General features: G+C 42.8%; 2 protein-coding genes across 2 annotated transcripts; both read left to right on the forward strand.

The window, feature by feature from the left end:
- Positions 1-2920: 2920 nt before the first annotated feature.
- On the forward strand, positions 2921-11494 carry chrnb1l (cholinergic receptor, nicotinic, beta 1 (muscle) like). Its single transcript, XM_029526327.1, has 11 exons — positions 2921-3013; positions 4312-4445; positions 4675-4719; positions 5096-5205; positions 6040-6148; positions 6283-6430; positions 6669-6854; positions 7178-7401; positions 7493-7668; positions 11042-11180; positions 11354-11494. Exons 1-11 carry the CDS (start codon positions 2992-2994, stop codon positions 11492-11494), a joined length of 1434 nt encoding a protein of 477 aa, XP_029382187.1. The 5' UTR covers positions 2921-2991.
- A 3780-nt stretch (positions 11495-15274) lies between these two features.
- cldn7a (claudin 7a) lies at positions 15275-20006 on the forward strand. Its single transcript, XM_029526780.1, has 4 exons — positions 15275-15497; positions 17448-17612; positions 18856-18940; positions 19508-20006. The coding sequence occupies exons 1-4, from the start codon at positions 15275-15277 to the stop codon at positions 19674-19676; spliced, it is 642 nt and encodes a 213-aa protein (XP_029382640.1). The 3' UTR covers positions 19677-20006.
- The last annotated feature ends 207 nt before the right edge of the window (positions 20007-20213 follow it).

A 20213-nucleotide genomic window follows, 5' to 3' on the forward strand; every position in this document is an offset into this window, starting at 1 on the left:
GGTATGTCATCTTTTTCCTTCACATGACACAAACACCTGCTCTTTTAATCTTCTCCTTTCATATTTTTTTTTTAAATGAAGATCTGACGGGAGCACTATAAAGGCTCCATCTGTTGTCAGAATGCTGCTATGAGAGTATAGACCCTCAGACTGTCTGCTGCCTGTTCTGCTATTAATATCCATCCATCTACACACACACACACACACACACATCATTACTGGACAGCAGCATGGGCTTCCCTGATATTTCTCAGTGTTAATACACTCATGGGTCCATGGAGTGGGAGCTGCATCAGCTGAGGCATTTGAAGGCCGAAAGTCTGCTGTCAGTCTCATCAGCTCATTGTGGCGACAGTGCTGATTGTACTTCAGTGTGATGGACCTTGTTGCAGCATTATCATCACCCTAATGTTAGAATTACTGTCATCTCTATCCCCAGCTTGTTATCTCACTTTCTGACCTTGCATGAAACTGTAGCATTGAGAAGATGGCGGGGGCAGAAACACATCGGGGGCCCCTTCTGACTGATGTATTTATACTGGGAGTGGAGGCATGCAGGAGGGCAAATCGGAAACATTCTCCTCCTCTCAGCTCTCAACTTGCCGCTGATTTATGGTCTGTTTGTGTTTTTGCACTGGAGACCCTGACGTGCTGCCCAGGATGAGAGAGCGAGAGGAGAGTATAACCTCGGACTCGAAAGAAAGGAGGTAATGGAAAATAGAAGCAGAGACAAGCTAGATATTGTTCTTATCTTGTGCAACAGACAAAATAACGTCATGACCTTTGAAATGCACACATCACCTGCATATAAATCAACATGAAGGTCTCAAGAAGCAGCAGGAGCCGGAGCTCATCCTGAGCCCTTCAACCCATCCATCATAAACACTTGTAGTCTTCACTTCTTTGAACTTTCAGCACCATTTCTATGGCAACAGCATCCATCTCTATTTTTATATCTCTTTCAGTTGTCTCTCTTGCCTCTAACTGACTTCCAGCTCAGAATTGCTAACACTGAGGTGTTTCTGTTCAAACTCAGGAACTCTTGCAAACCTCTCCATCACTGACAACCACAGCCATGAATTTTGATAATTCCAGACTTCATCTGGTATGTCTCACTGGTGAGGCTCTCAGTCTCCATTTCAGTCCCCACACATTCTTTACCTTTATTGGCTTATGGGCGTATCAAGTCAAATCGTGACTGCTGAGTTTCTGCTCTTTATCTCCCTCTTTACTGTATGATAAAGCTAATACAATGCCAGGCCTTTTTTACTTGAGGAATAGTTAGTTTTACTGGTGCTTTTCAAGTCCAGGTACTATCTCACATCTGATAGTCAATTTGCTCGGGCACAGAATTCCTGACTAAAGCTGTTTTTTTATATATATATATATATATATATATATACACACACATTTCTCTTCTTGTAGAAATGAAACCTGGTCCAGTCTTTTTGCAGCTTTTCATAATTGCCATTTCTTCACACCATTGTGATATACTTTTTTTATGTACTGTTTCTTTTATTATGACACTGAAAAACACCAGCGTGAGTATTCAGTGTAATAAACAGTGGTTGACATTTGAGTCAATTAGTTCCACAATTTATTTAACTGTCAGTTAATCTTAAATTCATCTTGTGATGATTTTCTAATATGACCAAACTTGAAAAAGTAATTTGGTTGCAATATTTTACTATAACATGTATACATATTTCTGGATTTCCACTATTTGACCATTTCCAACAGGTTCTATAAGAAAAGATGGAAAAGGTGGTGGAAGGAAGGACTAACAAGAAAAACGTCAATGACAGGATTGGGAAGACATTAAAAGTGAAATGAGCGAGACATGCCTCCTCTTTGTCCACAGAGAAAGTCAGCTCCACCCAATCAACTCCACCCTCCACCCCGCCTCCTTGTTCTCTCCCCCAAAAATATCCCCATTGTCATAACCTGTAACCCACTGCCATTCCTTTACCCCATCCCAGCCCCTCCACTTCCTCTTCCTCCCACCCGCAGTCCTAACCTCAGATTGGTGAGCACCAACAGGTGCTTGCCACACAGGCTTCTCAGTACAAACACATTCCGCCCTCTCGTCACTCCCAGCACGCGTGCCCAATCAGGCCGTGGTTTCACCCATGGAGCCATGGTCACAAAGAGAAAAAGAAGCAGGAGAGAGTCCAGCAGTCTGTGCTGCTGAAGGTACCATCAAGCAGTGATTCAGCTGTAGGTGTGTATTTATTTGCCTGAGCCTGAAAGGCCTGTGTCAGCTTTTGGTGGACGCTCCATGCGCAGTAAGTTCCAGGTGAAGGCGCCGGGGGGGGTCTGAGTGCCTGGTCGTAGCGGAGACTGGGGGCCTTTGATTGGCACATGAACATGAAAGATGGTGTTGTGACTGGCAAGACTGGACAGACAAAGATGAAGCTCAACACTGAAGTGAGAATGAACACCCTTCTGATTGTATGCAGCAGCCTTTTTGTCGCATTCACAGGTAAGAACATTTACGTAAATGCCAATGTGTTTTGTGATGGTGACAAAAATTTTTTTGAAGAAATCATTTCTTCGTATGCACGTGCGCTTAAGCAACAGGATTTGAATTAATTACATTGTTGAACGTAATGTAGATTTGTTACTTTTAAGCTGTAAACGTTTTAAACAAGCCAACATAGAAATAATTATATTGCTCCAGTGACTTTACAATGTGGAACATGAAGTGTCCACTGACAAATGGATATGGAGTGATTTTGAGAGAAAGGCAAGCAACAAACATTTTTGTCTGCCTTTGACTTTGACTTTTGACCCCATATTGGATTTGGAAAACAAACAGTTGCACTGTGGTTACTGCGGTGCAGTGTTCCCATTCCTGTGTCGTCATGAAACTGCCACCTACTTCCTGTAGAGCTGCTCTTAACAGAATTCTTCCTGCCTCCATTTTAATTGCACACTCACACTTTGAAATTCACTCAGGATATTTACATTATAACCAGACAACGGACAAGCATGTCGCATCCGTCTGCACTTGGTCAGTTCAGTTAAATTGATATTGATTGCACTTCCTCTGTTTCTTTGGATAAAATCATAATTACAATTGATTTGCGATGAGTTCTTATCAGCGTCCGGCTGAGCGGCTTTGACTTTGACCCTCTGACAACACAGAGGGAGTCGAAGGCAAAAGCTCTCCATGAATTAGCTGGTGACATCCATAGGGGCTGTGATGTATTGTTGTCGTGTCATTCTGTGTGTCCAACGACTGGGGTGAGTCTGCATCTGTTTTCCCCAAAGAGAAGAATGGGCGTTAAGCACAATGAGAGCGATGACACAGGGGGGAACCCCAGAGGAATGAAATTCTTATTCTGGGTCCCGACGAAGACGTTTTTGCTTTTGCGCTTGAAAAGCAAAAGAAAAAACATCTCCGGAACACATAATGAATCAGATTAACAGATCATTGTTTGTTAATCAGAGTCTATTTTTGTCCTCGATGGAGCTGGTATCTCAGACATCCCTTTGATCCCATCTCCCTGCTGCATATCAATTACATTAGCTCAGTCACCTTTGCTACCCATGGTGCACCACAAACACCTGCCCTGCTTCTTTTGCATGCCCTGTCTGTCCTTCTGGGTCTTCTCCACATGTTATTTAGTCAGATATTTATCATACATTTCAGCCCATCCATTAACAATTGAACCCCACACTAATTAATGTAAGGAAAAGTTATAGAAACTTTTCAAAGGTAACATCTATAATATTTACTTAACGCAATTAAGGTATGAATCCGAAAACACCAGCGTTGGTTCATCCATACTGCGAGTGTGTTAGGGTATAGTGTATTTTTAGTTTGGGTGATCCCAGAGGGAAGCACTGCTGGCCTGGCTCACCGGAGCTTGTTGATCCTTGGAGAGCAAACACATTGCGGTCTGCTTGTCAGTGTCTTAAAAGTGCAAATTGAAACGTGATTAGCTTGTGTTGTGTTCTTGGACATTTGAAACAAATCAAGCCTGGCGGGATTGATTGATTGAATCCTTTATTTCTCCGTGGAAGGTCAACTGAGACCCAGCCCTCTTTCCCAATGATGCCCTGATTTACTAAACGCATGGAAAGACAAACAGTACAATCTTTAATTACAATTACATTCAGATTGTAAAACACTGAACAATAGGAAATGAAAACTACTCAAAGGAATAAGGCTCTCTAATCTGAGGAAACGTTGTCACTCATTCCACCTCTGGGGGGGGGGGGGCATAGGCTTGAGAAGCAGATTATTAATTTTTGTTGGATGGAGAGGCAATATCTGTACATGAGCCACCTTTCTCTTTCATCCAGGGGCCTCGGAAACGGAGAAAAGGCTGCATCAGAAGCTATTTGAAAACTACAACATGAAAGTCCGGCCTGCTCGCTACTGGGAGGAGAAGGTGATGGTGAGAGTTGGGATGACCCTCTCTCAGCTTGTCAGCTTGGTAAGCACCATGCATGTATCTTTCTGAATTATACGTGAAACATCCATGTATCAAGTTATGCCCCCAGCACACACTCGCAGATAAACTGCTGGCTGCTGCAGTGTCATCCATTCTTCCATACCCAATCAGTTTCTGCAGAGCAGGACTGAAAGTAGTGGCACCACAAGATTAAGAGGCATCACCAATGTCGCCCCCCCCCATTCCTCTCTCTGTGTCTATCCCACTATAGAACGAGAAGAACGGTGAGATGACAACCAACGTGTTCATGAATCTGGTATGAGCATGAAACCATTCATCTTCATCACTGAGCCACGCTCGTCTGCTCTGACTCCTCTCTTCCCTGCCGCTTCACTCGCTCCTCAAATGGACTTGCCACTTTCTATAACCACAAATGATTTCTTCCTTTATCTCTCTCGTTCTCCGACTCACTCTGTCATTTCTGCCCCTCGCCTTCGCTAATCAGAATTCAGGGCAGCTTGCATGTCTGTGACAGCTGTGCGTGAGTCTGTGTCCTGATCAGAGGGATTTAAATGACTTATCCAAAGCAGGAGAAATGAGGATTCAAATGACAAAGACATCAGGGCGCAGTCGTAATGATTTCACCTCGTCTGCTGTGCCGAGCCTGTTAGTCGCATTCTGTTTCTTCCCAGGCATGGACAGACTACAGGTTGTCGTGGACCCCAGAGGAGTATGACAACATTGAGGTTTTGAGGATTCCTCCCAACAAGGTGTGGCGCCCTGACATCTACCTCATAAACAAGTACGAGTCCATCTACAGTCACACAATCATCCATCATACAGCAACTAACAGTAGATCTGCTGCGAAGACAAAACTGACGCTCTTCACTTTAAGATGGCTGCAGTGATCTATGGAAGTCTGTCCGCCACCTTATTAGTGCAGACTGGAATCACAGTAACTACTGGATGGATTACCATGACACAAACGGCCACTTCCCCCTGAGGATGAATGCCTTTGGTGTTCCCACGACTTTTCATGGAGATCACATTTTTTATTTGCAACACTAATGAATTTCTCAGTCAGATATAAAAAAAAAAAATGTTTTCACAAAATAAATTAAATCCATGACGAATTTTTGGATACAACCATTAAAATAAAAAGGCCACTGCTTTTCTGCCCTTATGATTACAGTCTTATGGTTTCCTTTGAGAAGTAACTGCATAAATTTACATCAAAAAGTCAGAATGAGTCTGAGAGATACTCAACTAAAGTCACAGAAGGACTAATTGATTTATTTATTTTTTTTTTGCCTCACATTAAAGGGGAATGCAAGCCCTGCAGTCACACATTTGCTTAGAATCTATTTTGGAGCCATAGCTACAAGTCTTCAAAAGCTGCCTGAGCTTTTGCAGTAATGTGGAAAGATTGAAAGTTTGTGTATTGACGGGAATTAAATACTTATCAAGGTGTCAAATAATATATCATCATTCAATGTGATCTGAAGACTGACATAACATGGGCAAGTAGCTTCCAGGCTACGGTAACATGTCTGAGATGTTTCGGTGGGAAATGTCATAGGATGTTATCTCTGGCATATTAGTATTACATTTGTCTTTCACTTTTTCCTCCCTGCAGTAATGACGGTCAGTTCGATGTGGCCTTGTATGTCAACGTCTTGGTTTACAGTGATGGGACAGTCAACTGGCTTCCTCCTGCCATCTACCGCAGCTCCTGCTCTATAGAGGTACAGCTTCATCCGTCTGCCATTCATTTATCTCCATCTATCTGCCGTTGGAATCTCTGAAAGGACTTTTTTTTTTTTCCATTCTGTCTCACTTTACTCTCCTGTTTCGACCATCATCCATCCAACAATCTCAGGTTGCGTACTTCCCATTTGACTGGCAGAACTGCAGCATGGTTTTCCGCTCGTACACCTATGATGCCTCTGAGGTGGACCTGCAGTACTTTCTTGATGATGACGGCAAAGAGATCCATGAGATTGTTATAGATGAGAATGCTTTCACTGGTTGGTGACCACAAGAACTTCCTTGTCTTAGTCCTGTCTCTAATAAAAGGGCAATTAGTTATTGTTCTTATGAGCTGCATGGCTGTTTGATTTGAGGTCAGTAGCAATTTATCAAATCTCTACCTCATCTTGACAAGAAGCTGGGGTTGCAGGAAATCTATTAATGTACTTCCATCAATAGACATTATATTTTCCTCTCATCTCTTCGTACATCGACTCATTTGTCTTCTGTCCGCAGAGAACGGGGAATGGGCCATCTGTCACAAACCCTCAAGGAAAAACATTAAGGAGGACCTGTACGAGGACATCACTTTCTATCTCATCATAGAGCGGAAGCCTCTCTTCTACATCATCAACATCATCGTGCCGTGCATCCTCACCAGCGTGTTGGCCATATTTGTCTTCTACCTGCCTCCTGGAGCAGGTCAGCACATCAGACATGTTTTGGCATTGTGCCTACACATCAGTGTCAAGAGGGGGCAAAGGAAGGGAGAGTGCCCATTGGTATATCATTTCATCCCATGACAAGAAGTATATGTCTGATACTTGACGGATTGAAGGAAAGTAACCTTGCCTCTGGATCTCCTTTGTCGGTCTTTGGCGTTGTGCGGTCAGATTTTAGTGTTTTGTATCACTGGCATCAAAAAAAGCAAATTGCCTTTGACAAAATGAACCATAGGCTAATAGAGTAGTATTTACTCCTGCACCGTCATAATTAATTCTTCAAGCTGTCCTTGTTATCTGCAGGAGAGAAGATGACTCTTTCCATATCGGTCCTCATTGCTCTGACTGTCTTCATGCTGCTGCTGGCTGACAAGGTCCCTGAGACGTCCCTTGGCATCCCAATTATTGTCAACTACGTCATGTTCACCATGATCCTGGTCACCTTCTCTGTCATCCTGAGTGTGGTTGTCCTAAACCTACACCACCGAACACCCAACACACACATCATGCCAAACTGGGTTCGAATGGTGAGGTTGGGTTTCACTTACAGGCCACTGGTGATATTTCAGAAGCTTCCAAAAACCTGAATTTACTGATTTCTGAACATACATTTTCAAGGTGTTCATTCATTTCCTGCCAAAGTACATTGGCATGATGAGGCCTAACCCAGAGGAACCTCTGCTGAAGGAGTCGTGTGATGACACACCTATGCGAAGCTTTAACGGACGGCAGCATGGAGGAGAGTACATTTTCCGCAAGATTAACCCTGATCTTGTCATACCCTGGAGAGGCAGGTAAGAAGGACTCTCAATCTTAATCATTTTCATTTATCTATCTGTGGCTAAAAATAAAAGACTACCTTCAAGAAAGTTGATTGGTCTGCCCGACTCATGATTGTCTATTCCTGAAAACTTAAAAATAACCCCTTTAACAAAAAGGAATTAATTTTCCAGCCTTGCTTTGTAAGTAACACTAAACACTAACTAAAAGTTAAAATGGCCAAATATACCTGACGTGATGACTTCTGAAAGTTTGTTCTTCGCCAGCCATTCAGAAGTCATCAATATTTTTTATTTTATTTATTACATGATGTTTGAGCTTGAATTTTCACACATTAACTCTACTTTTGAAAAGGACATTACGTATTTAGCTTCTTACAGAGTAAACCTACTGGGAATCCATTTATATCTGGATGATGAGGTCTATTTTTCTGAATTAGAGACACATTAATCACATGACTGCTTTAAGACTGAAACCAATTTGAGCCATGACCTTGTTTTTTTTTTTGTTTTTTTTTTTTTATATTTGATCATTCACAACATTTTATTTATCTGTGGTTTGAGAGTGCACATTTGGTGATGTCGCCGCCTTCTTCAAGTACTTGTCTTTGTCCCATTCTGTCTTTCTAGTTACTTTCTAGTTAAATGACTGAAATATAAAAACCGACCTATATCGATCAGCAATCCAAATCAAGACATTTTATGTCTAAACGTCCCAGTTTGCACTGTCCGTCCAACCATAGCAGTCAGTTTCTGACTTGCCACACAGCCCTGGCATTACAAACACCCTCACAGTCACCCAAACCAGACCTGGTGCTGGGCATCTCTCATCCCCTTCCAAAGGCATCAGATTCAGCCCCAGCTAAGCCCTACACCCCCGTCCACAGTCGCCAGCCATTAATCCTCTGTTTAGGTTGGGCATTAGGTGGTAATCCCACAGATGGGAGGTAGAGGGAGGGGTGTGGAGTAGAAAAGGGTACATGATTGCAAGGGAATGACCAGCGCTGAGTGATCGGGGCAAAGGAGGCATTTGGCGTTTTTGATGTAGAAGACATGGTGGTTGCGCAGCGAGCGTCATCCTTTCCTTCTTTGTCTTGTTCTTCTGTCAGAGGGTTAGTTAGAGCAGGTGCTGTCCTTCACAACATATTTATGAGAAGCTTCTGGATCTTCTGATATAAGCTGCTTCCATATTTGTGTGTGAATTGCTGAGTGGGTGAAGATCAATTTAATTGCCCTTAGGTGTGTGTTTGAGTTTGAGTGCAGCCTACTATTATGTTATGAGTCAATGTGGCATTAATATGCATTATATGTTCACATACGGGGGTCAGTATCAGTGGACTGTGTGTGCGTGTGTGCGTGTGTGTGTGCGCGCACGTCATTGTCAGAAGGGATCCCAGTATCTGTGGTAATGAATACAATCTGAGGAATGTTGATGGCATGCAGCATGTAGACTGCCACATATCTCTGCTATGACACACACACACACACACTGGACACACAGGCACTTTGGGCCACTCATTTTTATTGTGCAGCAATCCATCTGTTGTCACGTTGTCCCTCTACGACACTGATAACTTGTCCCACTCCTTCTCTGACGCCTTCCATTCTCTGGTGCCGGAGGTTCTGCACATTAACACTACACACGCTATGCATACACACACACACACACATATATATATATGTAGAGAAGGTGCCGATATGACAGGTGCACTCTTGTGTTTTGCCACAAGTCTCCAGAAGGTGACGCATGAGAGGTATCCTTGAAATCTCAATGTTTTAGTGACCTTATGATAAAGATTCAGTCAAACAATATTACGTTACACAAAGAACCAATGTCAGTGAGGCGAGTTATTGCCAGATGATAAGAATACTGATCTTGACCTTCTGTCATTTCCGTGTATTTGGATTAAACGCATACATCCTCTACATGGGCTATTGCGTCCCATGTGTGATGAAGAAATCAAACATTTCGTCATATTGTTACATGTCCAGTCATGTGACACATAGCTGAATGGTGTCAACCTGGCATGTACACATGTACACACATGCCTCCTGGGGGTTATATACATCCGCTATTACTGGAGCAATGCTGAACAGTTGATCGGGTTGTAATGGGAGTTGACATGAGAACATACATGGTATTTATAACATTGCTGATACATGAGATTATGAATTTACGAGGAGCATAAAACATTAATAACCATAAACAAGATGTGGCATGAATTGGTGAAATAAATAAATGTGCATTTGTACAAACACATCTGCTTTAAAGTGATAAATTCAGAAAGGTGATAGGTGAATGGAATGAGCCCTGAGCAACTGGAGGAGGTTCAATCAATGACAAACAGTAAACACCTTATTGAAGTGTTTGTGGTCAGACAGTGCCAAGGACCTGACGTGTGGTGTAAATAAACTTTTGTGTAGGAAATTCTGCTGTTTAAATATATATTGTACTTAAATAGTTTTATGAACAAAGCATGTGCTATGTTTATATAGAAAGAGACTTTTTGTTTTTGGCTTTAATCATAAACTGAAACTGGTTGAATTTCTCAGTCCCAGCATGTTGGCTTGGCCTCTTGGCGCTCGTGTTTTTCTTCATGGAACAGCTGGGGGGAGAGAATGAAAGGTCACACCATGAATCAAAGGTCAGGTCATCGCATTAACATTGAACCAGCTTTGTGTCAATGTCACCCCTTTGTGGGGAATGCTGTGCTCAAAGGAGCTCAGGCCCACAGTTGCTGTGCTGGTTAGCGGCTAGAGGGAAACACAACACAACACATTCTGTATGTTATGAAGCGACGACACTGACACACTCCATGCACGGGAACCCTGTGCGTCCTCCACTAAACAGCTAATGTCAGTGGCGATTCGCATCACAGTGCTATGCTGGTGACTCATGACATACACAATATAAATCTGAGGTTATGAAGCATTTGAGAAGAACACAACTGCATGTTTTAACTTCTTCCAGAGGCCATGTGTCTAAGTTATAACATGACAGTGTGGACAAGTAAGACATTCCATGATGGGAAACGGCGAACAATGGGATGGTGAAAAAATAAACTGCTCATAGATATGAAAACTAGAACACAATGCAAAAATGCCCTGATAATAAAATAATGAGCATTATTGAAATTGTTTTTTTTATTTTATTTTATATATTCTGATATACCGAAGAACTTTAAATAAGACAGAGCTCCTTTAATCTTCATATCATTGTGACTCCCCAGAAACTAATACTGAAAATAATGACATAAATTCATTCATTAATATTGAAGCAACAGTTTGTGTACAGTAAGAAGGTTTTAACTGGACTGAATGTCCTATTGTGTCCATGCTCCTTTCTGCTCCTTTGCGTCCTCATCAGTGTGTCGTCCTGTCTTGTCAGGTTTGAGAGCACAGTACAGCTCCAGCAGCTCCCCAACACAGACAGCTACTGTCTGGTCCTCCCTCCCAACCTGAAGTCAGCCATTGCTGCTGTGACATACATGGCCGAGCAGCTGAAGAAGCAGGACACGGACGACACAGTGAGGAACACACACAAAACAGGCACACACTGTCAGGCAGCTTGTTACTCAGTCTGTCTCAGCCCAGACTGTTCCACACATGCCCAAGCAATGTTAATGTGTCGGTGCATACATGCAGTCTGCGGCTGACTCAGTGCTAGCGCTGAGAGTTGTTGTTTGCGTGTTCCCTCCAGATGACAGGAGATTGGCAGTTCATTGCTCTGGTTGTTGACCGTCTCTTCCTGTGGTTGTTCGTCATCATCACCACCCTGGGAACCCTGGCAATGTTCTTGGACGCCAGTTTCAACTACACTCCTGATGACCCCTTCCCTTAAATCACACACACAAACACACAGCTGGAGCTTGACATATTGTTTGGCTGTCACTCTTTTTTTTTTTTTTCTTTTTCCCCCGGGGACTTTCTGAAATCACCAGAGCCAACTTGCCAACTTTATAGCAATCATTTTGTAAGTCAATCTGCAGACCAAACATGTCACAGTGGAATAAAGAACAGTACACAGATTAATGTATAGATAAAAAAATAAGGTAAATGTATGTGCTAACACTCCAGGGTTTTGTCTGAATTATATATTCCATAGGTTGTAATATTCTTTATTTGGGTCTAAAAGCTTGAAATACATGTTTGTGAAAGTGGCCATGTTTGCTTCCTTTAAATGAACCGAAGCACCTTCTCGATTGTGCTCTGCTCTGTGAATCCTGCATGGCAAATTAATTGTAATGTTAGCTTTTTGACAGTAGAGGTCAGTCATTTCATGTCAAGTCAGAGGAGAAGGGCACAGTGGAGAAAAAGGGTTGATCTCCCGTCGGGACCTAAACTATATATCAATGGAACTGTCTGTGTAACAAACACAGTCAGCCACTTTGGCGTGGAACTGATACATACAAATCATAAAATAAATTGTCCCTCATGTCACAAAACTAATTCTGTGGAAATCGGCTTCAGATAGCATTGCTTAAAAGCCTTCAAATTTGCACAAAAAGACAAAACCTAAAATATGACCAATGTACTGCTGGGATCACTATGTCCAATGCTCATGTGTTCCCTTACTGCTGTCAGGCTAAATTATGGTTGGAAATAACTACAATTTATTTGGGTGAGGCATGGGTCATTACTATCACCTCCAGTGGTTCTCATGGTCTCATCAGCACAGAAGCATGGAAAATACTTAACTAAAAACGGAATGATATGTGAATCAATTACTAAGCAATTTGTAAAATGAGACATGACCACTGCAGTGAGTTATTAAGGCCCTTAGGTGTACACTGAGATTTAATAACTAAATTAGTAAAAAAGAGAGATAAAAGATGATAAAACTTCTACAAAATCCTATAAAACAAAGACGTGCAGCAAAGTCATAGCTTAGCCCTTATTAGCATTTAGCTCTCTTTAAGTTCTTAGGAGCAAAGAACTGTTCTCTCGCATTGCCTCACAGGGAAGATGAGAAGAATGAGTCCACAAGACTTCGTACAGAATCTGTTGGCCACGTCTGTTGGCTGTTGCACAAAGGCCAAGTCTTGTTGCATAAGAAAGCTAAAGATGGAAAAGACAGGAGACGTGCAGAGAGGGGCGCCATCCCCCTCATTTGCGCACTCAAAGCTTTTCAGGGAAAAGCCGTGGGCCCAGCATGCTTTATTGCCAATGCCTCAGTGACTTCCAAGGGCACTTAAAGGACTTCAATCATTAGATTTGCACTCCACTTGCTGACTTCAGACCCAGAGGAGGCCTCTGAAACAGAAGGGAGAGCCCAAAGGGGAATGTTGTTCGTGCCCATCTCTGGGCTGATTTAGCTGTTTTCTTTTTCACCTCCTATTGAGTGTTGAGCAATGGCTAAACCAGCAAGACAAATGTGTGTTTACGCTATTGAAAAAGAAAGCAGTAAAAGGGGGAGAGAGAGAGAGACAGTAGAGGGGCGAAAGAGCAATGTTCTTTTTGTATTCTCTGCCATCCAGGACCAGACTTGAAAAGCAACTAAGAGGACATCATATAAATCAGGTTGCCAGTGGCAACAGTAATGGTAGGCCTGAGACCGGCCCCTGATCTTCTTCCTGCTCATCTTGCTTTTCCTTATCTCACACATAACTTTGTGCCCACCTCTCTTCCTTTCAAGTATCTTTTCTTCATTGCCTTCCATTTTTCTTTCTCTTCCCACCTAGACCTCCAGGACAACTTTCACCCTTTAACCCCCCCCCCCACCCTTCCTCCTTCTCCACCTCGGTATCAAAGTGACACTGATTCCTTACGCTGTCGGGTCATTCCCCCTCCCTGGCAACAATGAGGCATTTGTTGGCCTCTGCAGTGAAACCTTGAGGGCTATTTCTCCAGCCTGGATACAGTAGAGGGGGGAAAAAAAGAGTTATGGCGCGAGACGAGGTGGGTAAAGATTGGAGGGAAAGGGCAAGAACATGGGAAAATGAAAAACCGGTTCAGTGCAGAAGAACTGTGTAAGGCGGGGGTGGAGACCCGTGAGAGCAATCCAGTAAAGCCTCATTACATTTTAAATAGGTAGCACAGCTAGTAGGTGAGCACATGTCCATTAAGCTGGTAGTAGGAATAACTTCCTCCAGGCTTATTGGTTATTACTTCCTCTCCCATTTCTGTAGGACCATTGTGTGACCCCAGTGTGAAGTTACAGACACTGCGGTGCTAAGCCGGACTTCTGGTATGGACAATGCGTGCTATTGTGACTTGTTTTTTTTTTGTTTTTTTCCTCTCACAGCAGGAAGTGGCTACAACTTGCATGTTAATTGACCTACTGGAAGAAATATATTCAAAAGTACACTATCAGTCAAAAGTTTGGACGCACTTTCCTATTCATTTAAATGAAAAAGCGGGTCCAGCCAGGTAACGACAGGTATGAATGGTATCTTATACAAATGAGAAGAAGAATAGCCACAAACATTTAACCCTCTAAGCATTACAGTATTATCATCTGATGTCTTTAGACCAAACTTTTAATTTTAATGGGCCAACACACACCTCCCCACAAATCATGTTGGTCTTACATGTAGGTGGTAAAATAGAACCCATGAACAATCATGCTGCAAATAGCCAAGATGAGTTTCCAGCGGACACACGAAAGTCATGAAGCAGGTTTGATGCAGATGCATGGGCTTATAATTATTTTCTGTGAAGTTTATGTTCAGTGTTTTTAACTTCACAAAGCACTTAACATGTGGACCCAAGCTTGGTTCATTGCTTCACTCTCTCCCTTGTAAACACTTGATACCCGTGCTACTTACAGCATTTGTCTTGTCGGTTAGTTGTGCACATTTGCAGCACATGTGTTGTCATAATTGCCAAAGATCTTTTCTGAATTTCTTTGTGGTTTTGTGTGTCATTTCTTAATCACAGTGTGTCGACCTCTCAGGGCCACTGAAGCTCGTCTTTGGCAGTTGAGTTGTCCACACGCCTCGTCCTGCTGTCTGATCTATCACAGCCTTCTACTGTTTGCAACTTTCACTTGCATTTTTTACATTAAGTTTCCCTGCTCTCATTCAAAAGTTTGCAGTTCCTCACTACCACATCGCTGGACACACTGAGGCATGAATGCACTCGGAGTCTGCGTGTGATTAGCAGTCTTTCCTTCTGTGGTTTTGTCATCAGATAATAATTCCATATGTAACTATAACCGCAGGAGAATGAACCAAAATGCTCCCTGATGTTGACCCTCTCAGGAAACATTTGAGAATTCAAAATGAATCTGTGAGGTTCCACATCAGTTGGCGAAAGACAGTGCAGAGCTGAAAAGGTTGGAAACAACCTGTTGCTTTGCTGGAAGCAGGCGGTGGGAGGAGGGGGGGGGGGTGGCAATTCCCAGCAGTGACTCCACTACCTGCCACCACAGAGAGTTGCAGCTAAACGCATCAGCAGTCATGAAAATCACACACCCACTTCACAGCATCACCACCAACATCTTGGAAAGCCCATCCCCGACCGAAGACCCCCGGCAGCACAACTCAGGAGAGACGAGGACACCGTCATTTCAGGACCACTCACACAGTTTAAGAGACATTTCTGGGACACAGGAGCACTTTTTTTTTTTTTAAGTTAAAGCAAAGCTTTAGAATATACACTTCTATAGAAATTAATTAAAATGGCAAACTCCGGTATTCAGCTTTTGGGATTTTTCCTGTCTCTGATCGGGATCGTCGCTCTGATCATCGGGACCATCCTCCCTCAGTGGAAGATGTCCGCTTACATCGGGGACAACATCATCACAGCGGTGGCCATGTACCAGGGACTGTGGATGTCCTGCGCCTTCCAAAGCACCGGGCAGCTGCAGTGCAAAATCTACGACTCCATCCTGCAGCTCGACAGTAAGTATGAGAATAAACAGCATGTTTGAAAAGTCTAATGTTACGGATCAATCCACGCCGTTGAAGCTGATGCTTCATGAAATTCCCTCTGCTTTGAGAAGTGTTGGATTGTGTTACTTCTCCACCTGGGGGACACACCTAACCCCTGAAAGCACCTGCTTCACAGATAACACCTGACTGTGATGAGATTTCTCACCTCAGGGTATTATCTGCTCATCACCTCTTAATCTGCATCCAGGCAGGCTGTCACTACAGAGGGACATTGTTTTCTGCAGAAGGCTTCCTCTTACAGCTGCAGATTCCAGGAGGGAAATTTTGGGAGGGAGCATAAGAAGTTTGGAGACAGAAACCTCACCTTTACATTGTCACGTTACATTGTCAAGAAAATCCTGCCACCCTGCTGTTCGCACTCACACACACACACGCACACACAACCTTTTCCATCAGACATGAGATGATTCATGCAAGCATTGCTGTCGTTATCAGTGTTAAGACCTCTGGATGCACAGTGAAGTATAACCCGTGCTCTTTTCCACTAGAAATAGCTTTAAATGCGCAAAACGCTGCAAATTACTTTACCCAAGATGTTGCCAAAGTAATCATTTTCGAACCTCCATGGGAAGTGGTGGCCATGGTAACCAAAGCAGAGCACACAAGCATCTCTGGGATTTATGATGATTCTTTTGCCTGCAGAAGTACACACTGCTTCAGGGTTTATATTTCTATTATATGTTATATCACCTGTTGTGTGGTAAAAACTGAAGGAACCCTGTAGACTCAGAATAAGATTTAAATTAGCAGGAGTGGCTGTGACACTGATTGAGGGTTTTGAAGGTAATTATCACTAAGGGCAAACAAACGCTGTTATTCGTTCCAGTCATACACTAAATCTGACTGTATTTATTCTCATATAAAGTGATCAAGTTTTCACGTACATTGCGGGCTACTGCACTGGGTTTGATGAGTACAAGTGGGTTTATGTTGAACTGGTCTGTGCTTGGATTGAGATATTCTGGTTCTTATGATCTGAAATCATCCAGGATTTGATTTGGGTCTGTCTTTTAGAGGGACCTTGGGTGAAAATGTATGTGCTTCATATAGCCAGTGAGAGTCGACAGCTATTTTATTAGTTTGTTTTATTTTGGCCGTTTTTATGACCAATGATTGACTACAGTTGTGTGTGACTTTATGGAGTCCACCCCCATTTTTCTCCTCCCTCTCCTTCACATCCTCTTATCCCTCTTTGTCTCTCTATCCATCCATCCGTCCCTCCCTTGCTGCTGGAGGGTTTTGTTTGTTTGGACAGGGCAGGGATGGCCTAGACTGGCACAGACTGGTTCTAGGTGGACAGAGGGTTGGGGGGGGGCACCCTCTGATAGGTTTATGGTGGGAGGAAGAGGGGAGGGTTGTTGAATGAGGATGCTGACAGTAGTTTTTCAGCCAGTCTCCACCTCTCTTAACAGCAACAGATGGGAGGGCAACTGAAAAAAAAAAGTGAGATGTTTTCTCTTTTTTTTTTTTTTTTTTTTCATTGTGATTGTGTGTGCTGCTATGTGTATCCCATGGCTCCTCTTCCAGGAAAAGCTCACATTAAAGTAGCCTGACAGACTGATGTTGGTGTAACTTACAACCACTGGACATACATACACACAAAAAAAAAAACTTGGATAGAAAGAGGATAGCTTATTAGCTGTTATTTAGTAATCGTCTAGTTCGCACCTCTAGATTTGCACTTCACTAATAACACTGATCATCTAAATTCATGTGCTCTTTGTGTTTTTTCACAGCGCTGCATTTTTACCCTTTGTGAAGCTGCTGTAAGCTGCATTCCCACATTCCACTGAACAATAGGACAGGTGTTTGCTGGCTAACCTAAAATAACCAACACACACCTCCTGTACGATCCTGACACATGACCATCACTTGTTTCCATCTCTGTGTCGCCCCCAGGTTCGCTTCAGGCCACTCGTGCCTTGATGATAGTTGGCATCATCGTGTCCATTGCGGGGTTGGGTGTGGCCTGCATGGGAATGAAATGCACCACCTGTGGAGGGAATGACAAACTGCGCAAGTCCCGCGTCGCCATGACAGGGGGCATCATCCTGCTAGTGGGCGGTGAGAATGGGAATGCTACTTTAGAGTTTCCACCTGTTTCCCTGTCATCCAGGAGAATTAATGTGGGAGAAATTTGATTAGAGATGGGAAAACCAACAGAGAGGTGTTGTTCCACCACAAGCTGCCAGAGCAGCTTCCATATGTGGAACTCTACTCCATGATATATTCCCCCATTTGGTGTTTGGATGAAGCTTGTAGCTCGAGGTTTCCAACAGGGTGGTGACCACTGAGCTAACACTACCACTGTACTACACCATGTACATTTATCCTGCTCTGATATTTTACTCAGACTATTTGAGCTTGTAATGGGCCTAGAGAGTAAGACTTTTTAAAATGTAAAATCACTTTACTTTTATTTCAAATGAGGAAAAAAGTGCCAACTTTAAAAAGAGCCATTGTCTTGATGGACCACACAGACCACCCACAGCAGCCCCGACTGCCTGTTCTATACTACTTTTAGCTTAATGCTAAAGCCAGCATGCTACCAACCTCACAATGACAATGCTAAATGTAAAGCAGGTGTGACATCACCATGGTCACCATCTTAGTTTAGTGCGTTAGCATGGTATCATTGGCTCAATAGCATTCAGCGGAGGGTTAGGGAAAATGTCATTAACTGGCCAAACTAATACAGATAATTTATCACCACAGTTGGCGCATGAACAAAATAGAATTCAGCCAGCAAGTAGTTGTAAGGACCTAATAGTGGGGCCAGAAATAATTTTAGACTATGATGCATTAAGGTTTAACCTCATCACAATGATTAACTTAATTCAATGGCAATCAATCCCATAGTTTGGAGATTTTAAGGCTCTGGTCTAATGTTGAGAGAAAAAAAAATAAAACCTTGAAGGGTTGACAAATTGTGTATACATGTATTCTCTCTGCAACCTGGTTGCTTCATATTTCAAACCCCAACTCACCTCCTCATCACACAGCTGCTTAGATCTCATGTACATCCTACAATAGGTAGGAGGAGGTTTGATCCGCAGCCCAAAGAGCTCTCCTCCCACCCACTTGCTCCTCTGCCCGTCAGAGGTCGTCAGACTCAGTGAGACCAGTTCTCCTGGCGCCGATTCTGACACAAGGCCTTGAAATGCGATGAAGAGAAACACTTAAAGCTAATTGTGCTGCAGCTGCCTGGTGACTACAAAGGAAATAAAAGTGTGTCTGCTCTCTCAGGTTTTGTTGATGTGCTGATGGACCGATTAATCTTTGTTGTTGACTCTCTCTCTCCTCCCAGGGCTTTGTTGCATCGTGGCATGTTCCTGGTTCGCTCATAATGTCATCCGGGCTTTCTATAACCCCTACACTCCGGTCAACACCAAGTATGTATCTGCTGTTCAAAAGAATTTATTCACCTTTTGATAAAAGTGCTTATTCACTTTCAGATTTCAAAAATAAAATGGTACCACATTCATACCTTTCAGTTAAAAATAGGTCTTCAGATAGCTTTAGCTTCATATTATATGTATATAGAAGTATGACATCTACTTTAAAGTTTTGTTTTATTATTTTATGTCTTCTCCACTACATCAATAGGAAATATTATTTTGCATGTAAAACATAATCATTTGATATTTGTGGATGAAATAAAATAGCACATACAGTATTTAAACAGTTACAAACCATTACATCTACTTGATGGGAATTAATATATCACACAGTATTACGCTAAAAATTGCACATACATTATTGCATTAGTGACAAAATCAAACATGATAAATGGATCATCAAATTTTGCATACAGGCCTAATTTTCCATGTGTTTGGAAAAAATGTGACATTATTAAATTGGCATTTAGAACATCACTATGTAACTTTTGGAGGAAAACAAACGCGTACTGTAAATCTTTTCTAATTAATGTAGACTTGAATCCTCCTCCTCTCCACCAGATTCGAGTTCGGCGCGGCGATCTTCATCGCGTGGGGTGGCTCCCTCCTAGATGTTCTGGGCGGGGCCATGTTGGCTGCTTCCTGTCCGAGTAAGAAGCAGGTATCCAAATATCCAGCCATGGGCAGTTCCCGCTCTAGCCATCCGAGCAGCACTAAAGAATACGTCTGAGAGCGCCCCCTGAAGCTCGGGACAAAGAAGCCCAACTTTCCTGCTTTGGAGGAGCAGGGGCAGTATTGTGAATCATAGACAGACACAAAGAGTTAATGAAACTGGACTTTCTTTACTTTTACTTCAGGCCTTTGATAACCCCTTGATTTTCATGCGAAAATCTCAATTGTTTCATGAATGATGTCTCACACCCCGTCCACACATTCCACAATTGTTTACAAGTGGTCTTCACAAACACATTATAATTGGATCGCCTGACTTAATAGACAACCTTCAGGGCTGAACCTCTGGAATCATAGCCTAAATGATGGATCAGACCCAACACTTGCATGTCCATGTTAGAACCAGCATCTATTAACATTTACCATGTAATTGAAAGTAATCAATTCCAAGTTTGGTGCCTCTCCTGCAGATTAGGGGTTCTGTACAACAGTGAGGCCACACGACATTTTATATTAACTGTTTGGCGCTTCTAAAATAGACGTTACCATGAGCAGAGTGTGACTTCACGCGTGGGGCTCACAGGGCCTTTTTACT

This window comes from Echeneis naucrates, chromosome 18 (genome assembly GCF_900963305.1).
Source record: "Echeneis naucrates chromosome 18, fEcheNa1.1, whole genome shotgun sequence".
Lineage (NCBI taxonomy): Eukaryota > Metazoa > Chordata > Actinopteri > Carangiformes > Echeneidae > Echeneis > Echeneis naucrates.

Excerpts from the sequence above, each read along its gene's own strand:
- chrnb1l (XM_029526327.1), top strand. The coding sequence starts at position 2,992 with ATGTCGCATCCGTCTGCACTTG. Across the intron at positions 3,014-4,311 it reads GTCGCATCCGTCTGCACTTG|GGGCCTCGGAAACGGAGAAA; the intron begins GTCAGTTCAGTT and ends TCTTTCATCCAG. Across the intron at positions 6,431-6,668 it reads AGATGAGAATGCTTTCACTG|AGAACGGGGAATGGGCCATC; the intron begins GTTGGTGACCAC and ends TTCTGTCCGCAG.
- cldn7a (XM_029526780.1), top strand. The coding sequence starts at position 15,275 with ATGGCAAACTCCGGTATTCAGCTTTTGGGATTTTTCCTGTCTCTGATC. Across the intron at positions 17,613-18,855 it reads CATCATCCTGCTAGTGGGCG|GGCTTTGTTGCATCGTGGCA; the intron begins GTGAGAATGGGA and ends CTCTCCTCCCAG. Across the intron at positions 18,941-19,507 it reads TACACTCCGGTCAACACCAA|ATTCGAGTTCGGCGCGGCGA; the intron begins GTATGTATCTGC and ends CCTCTCCACCAG.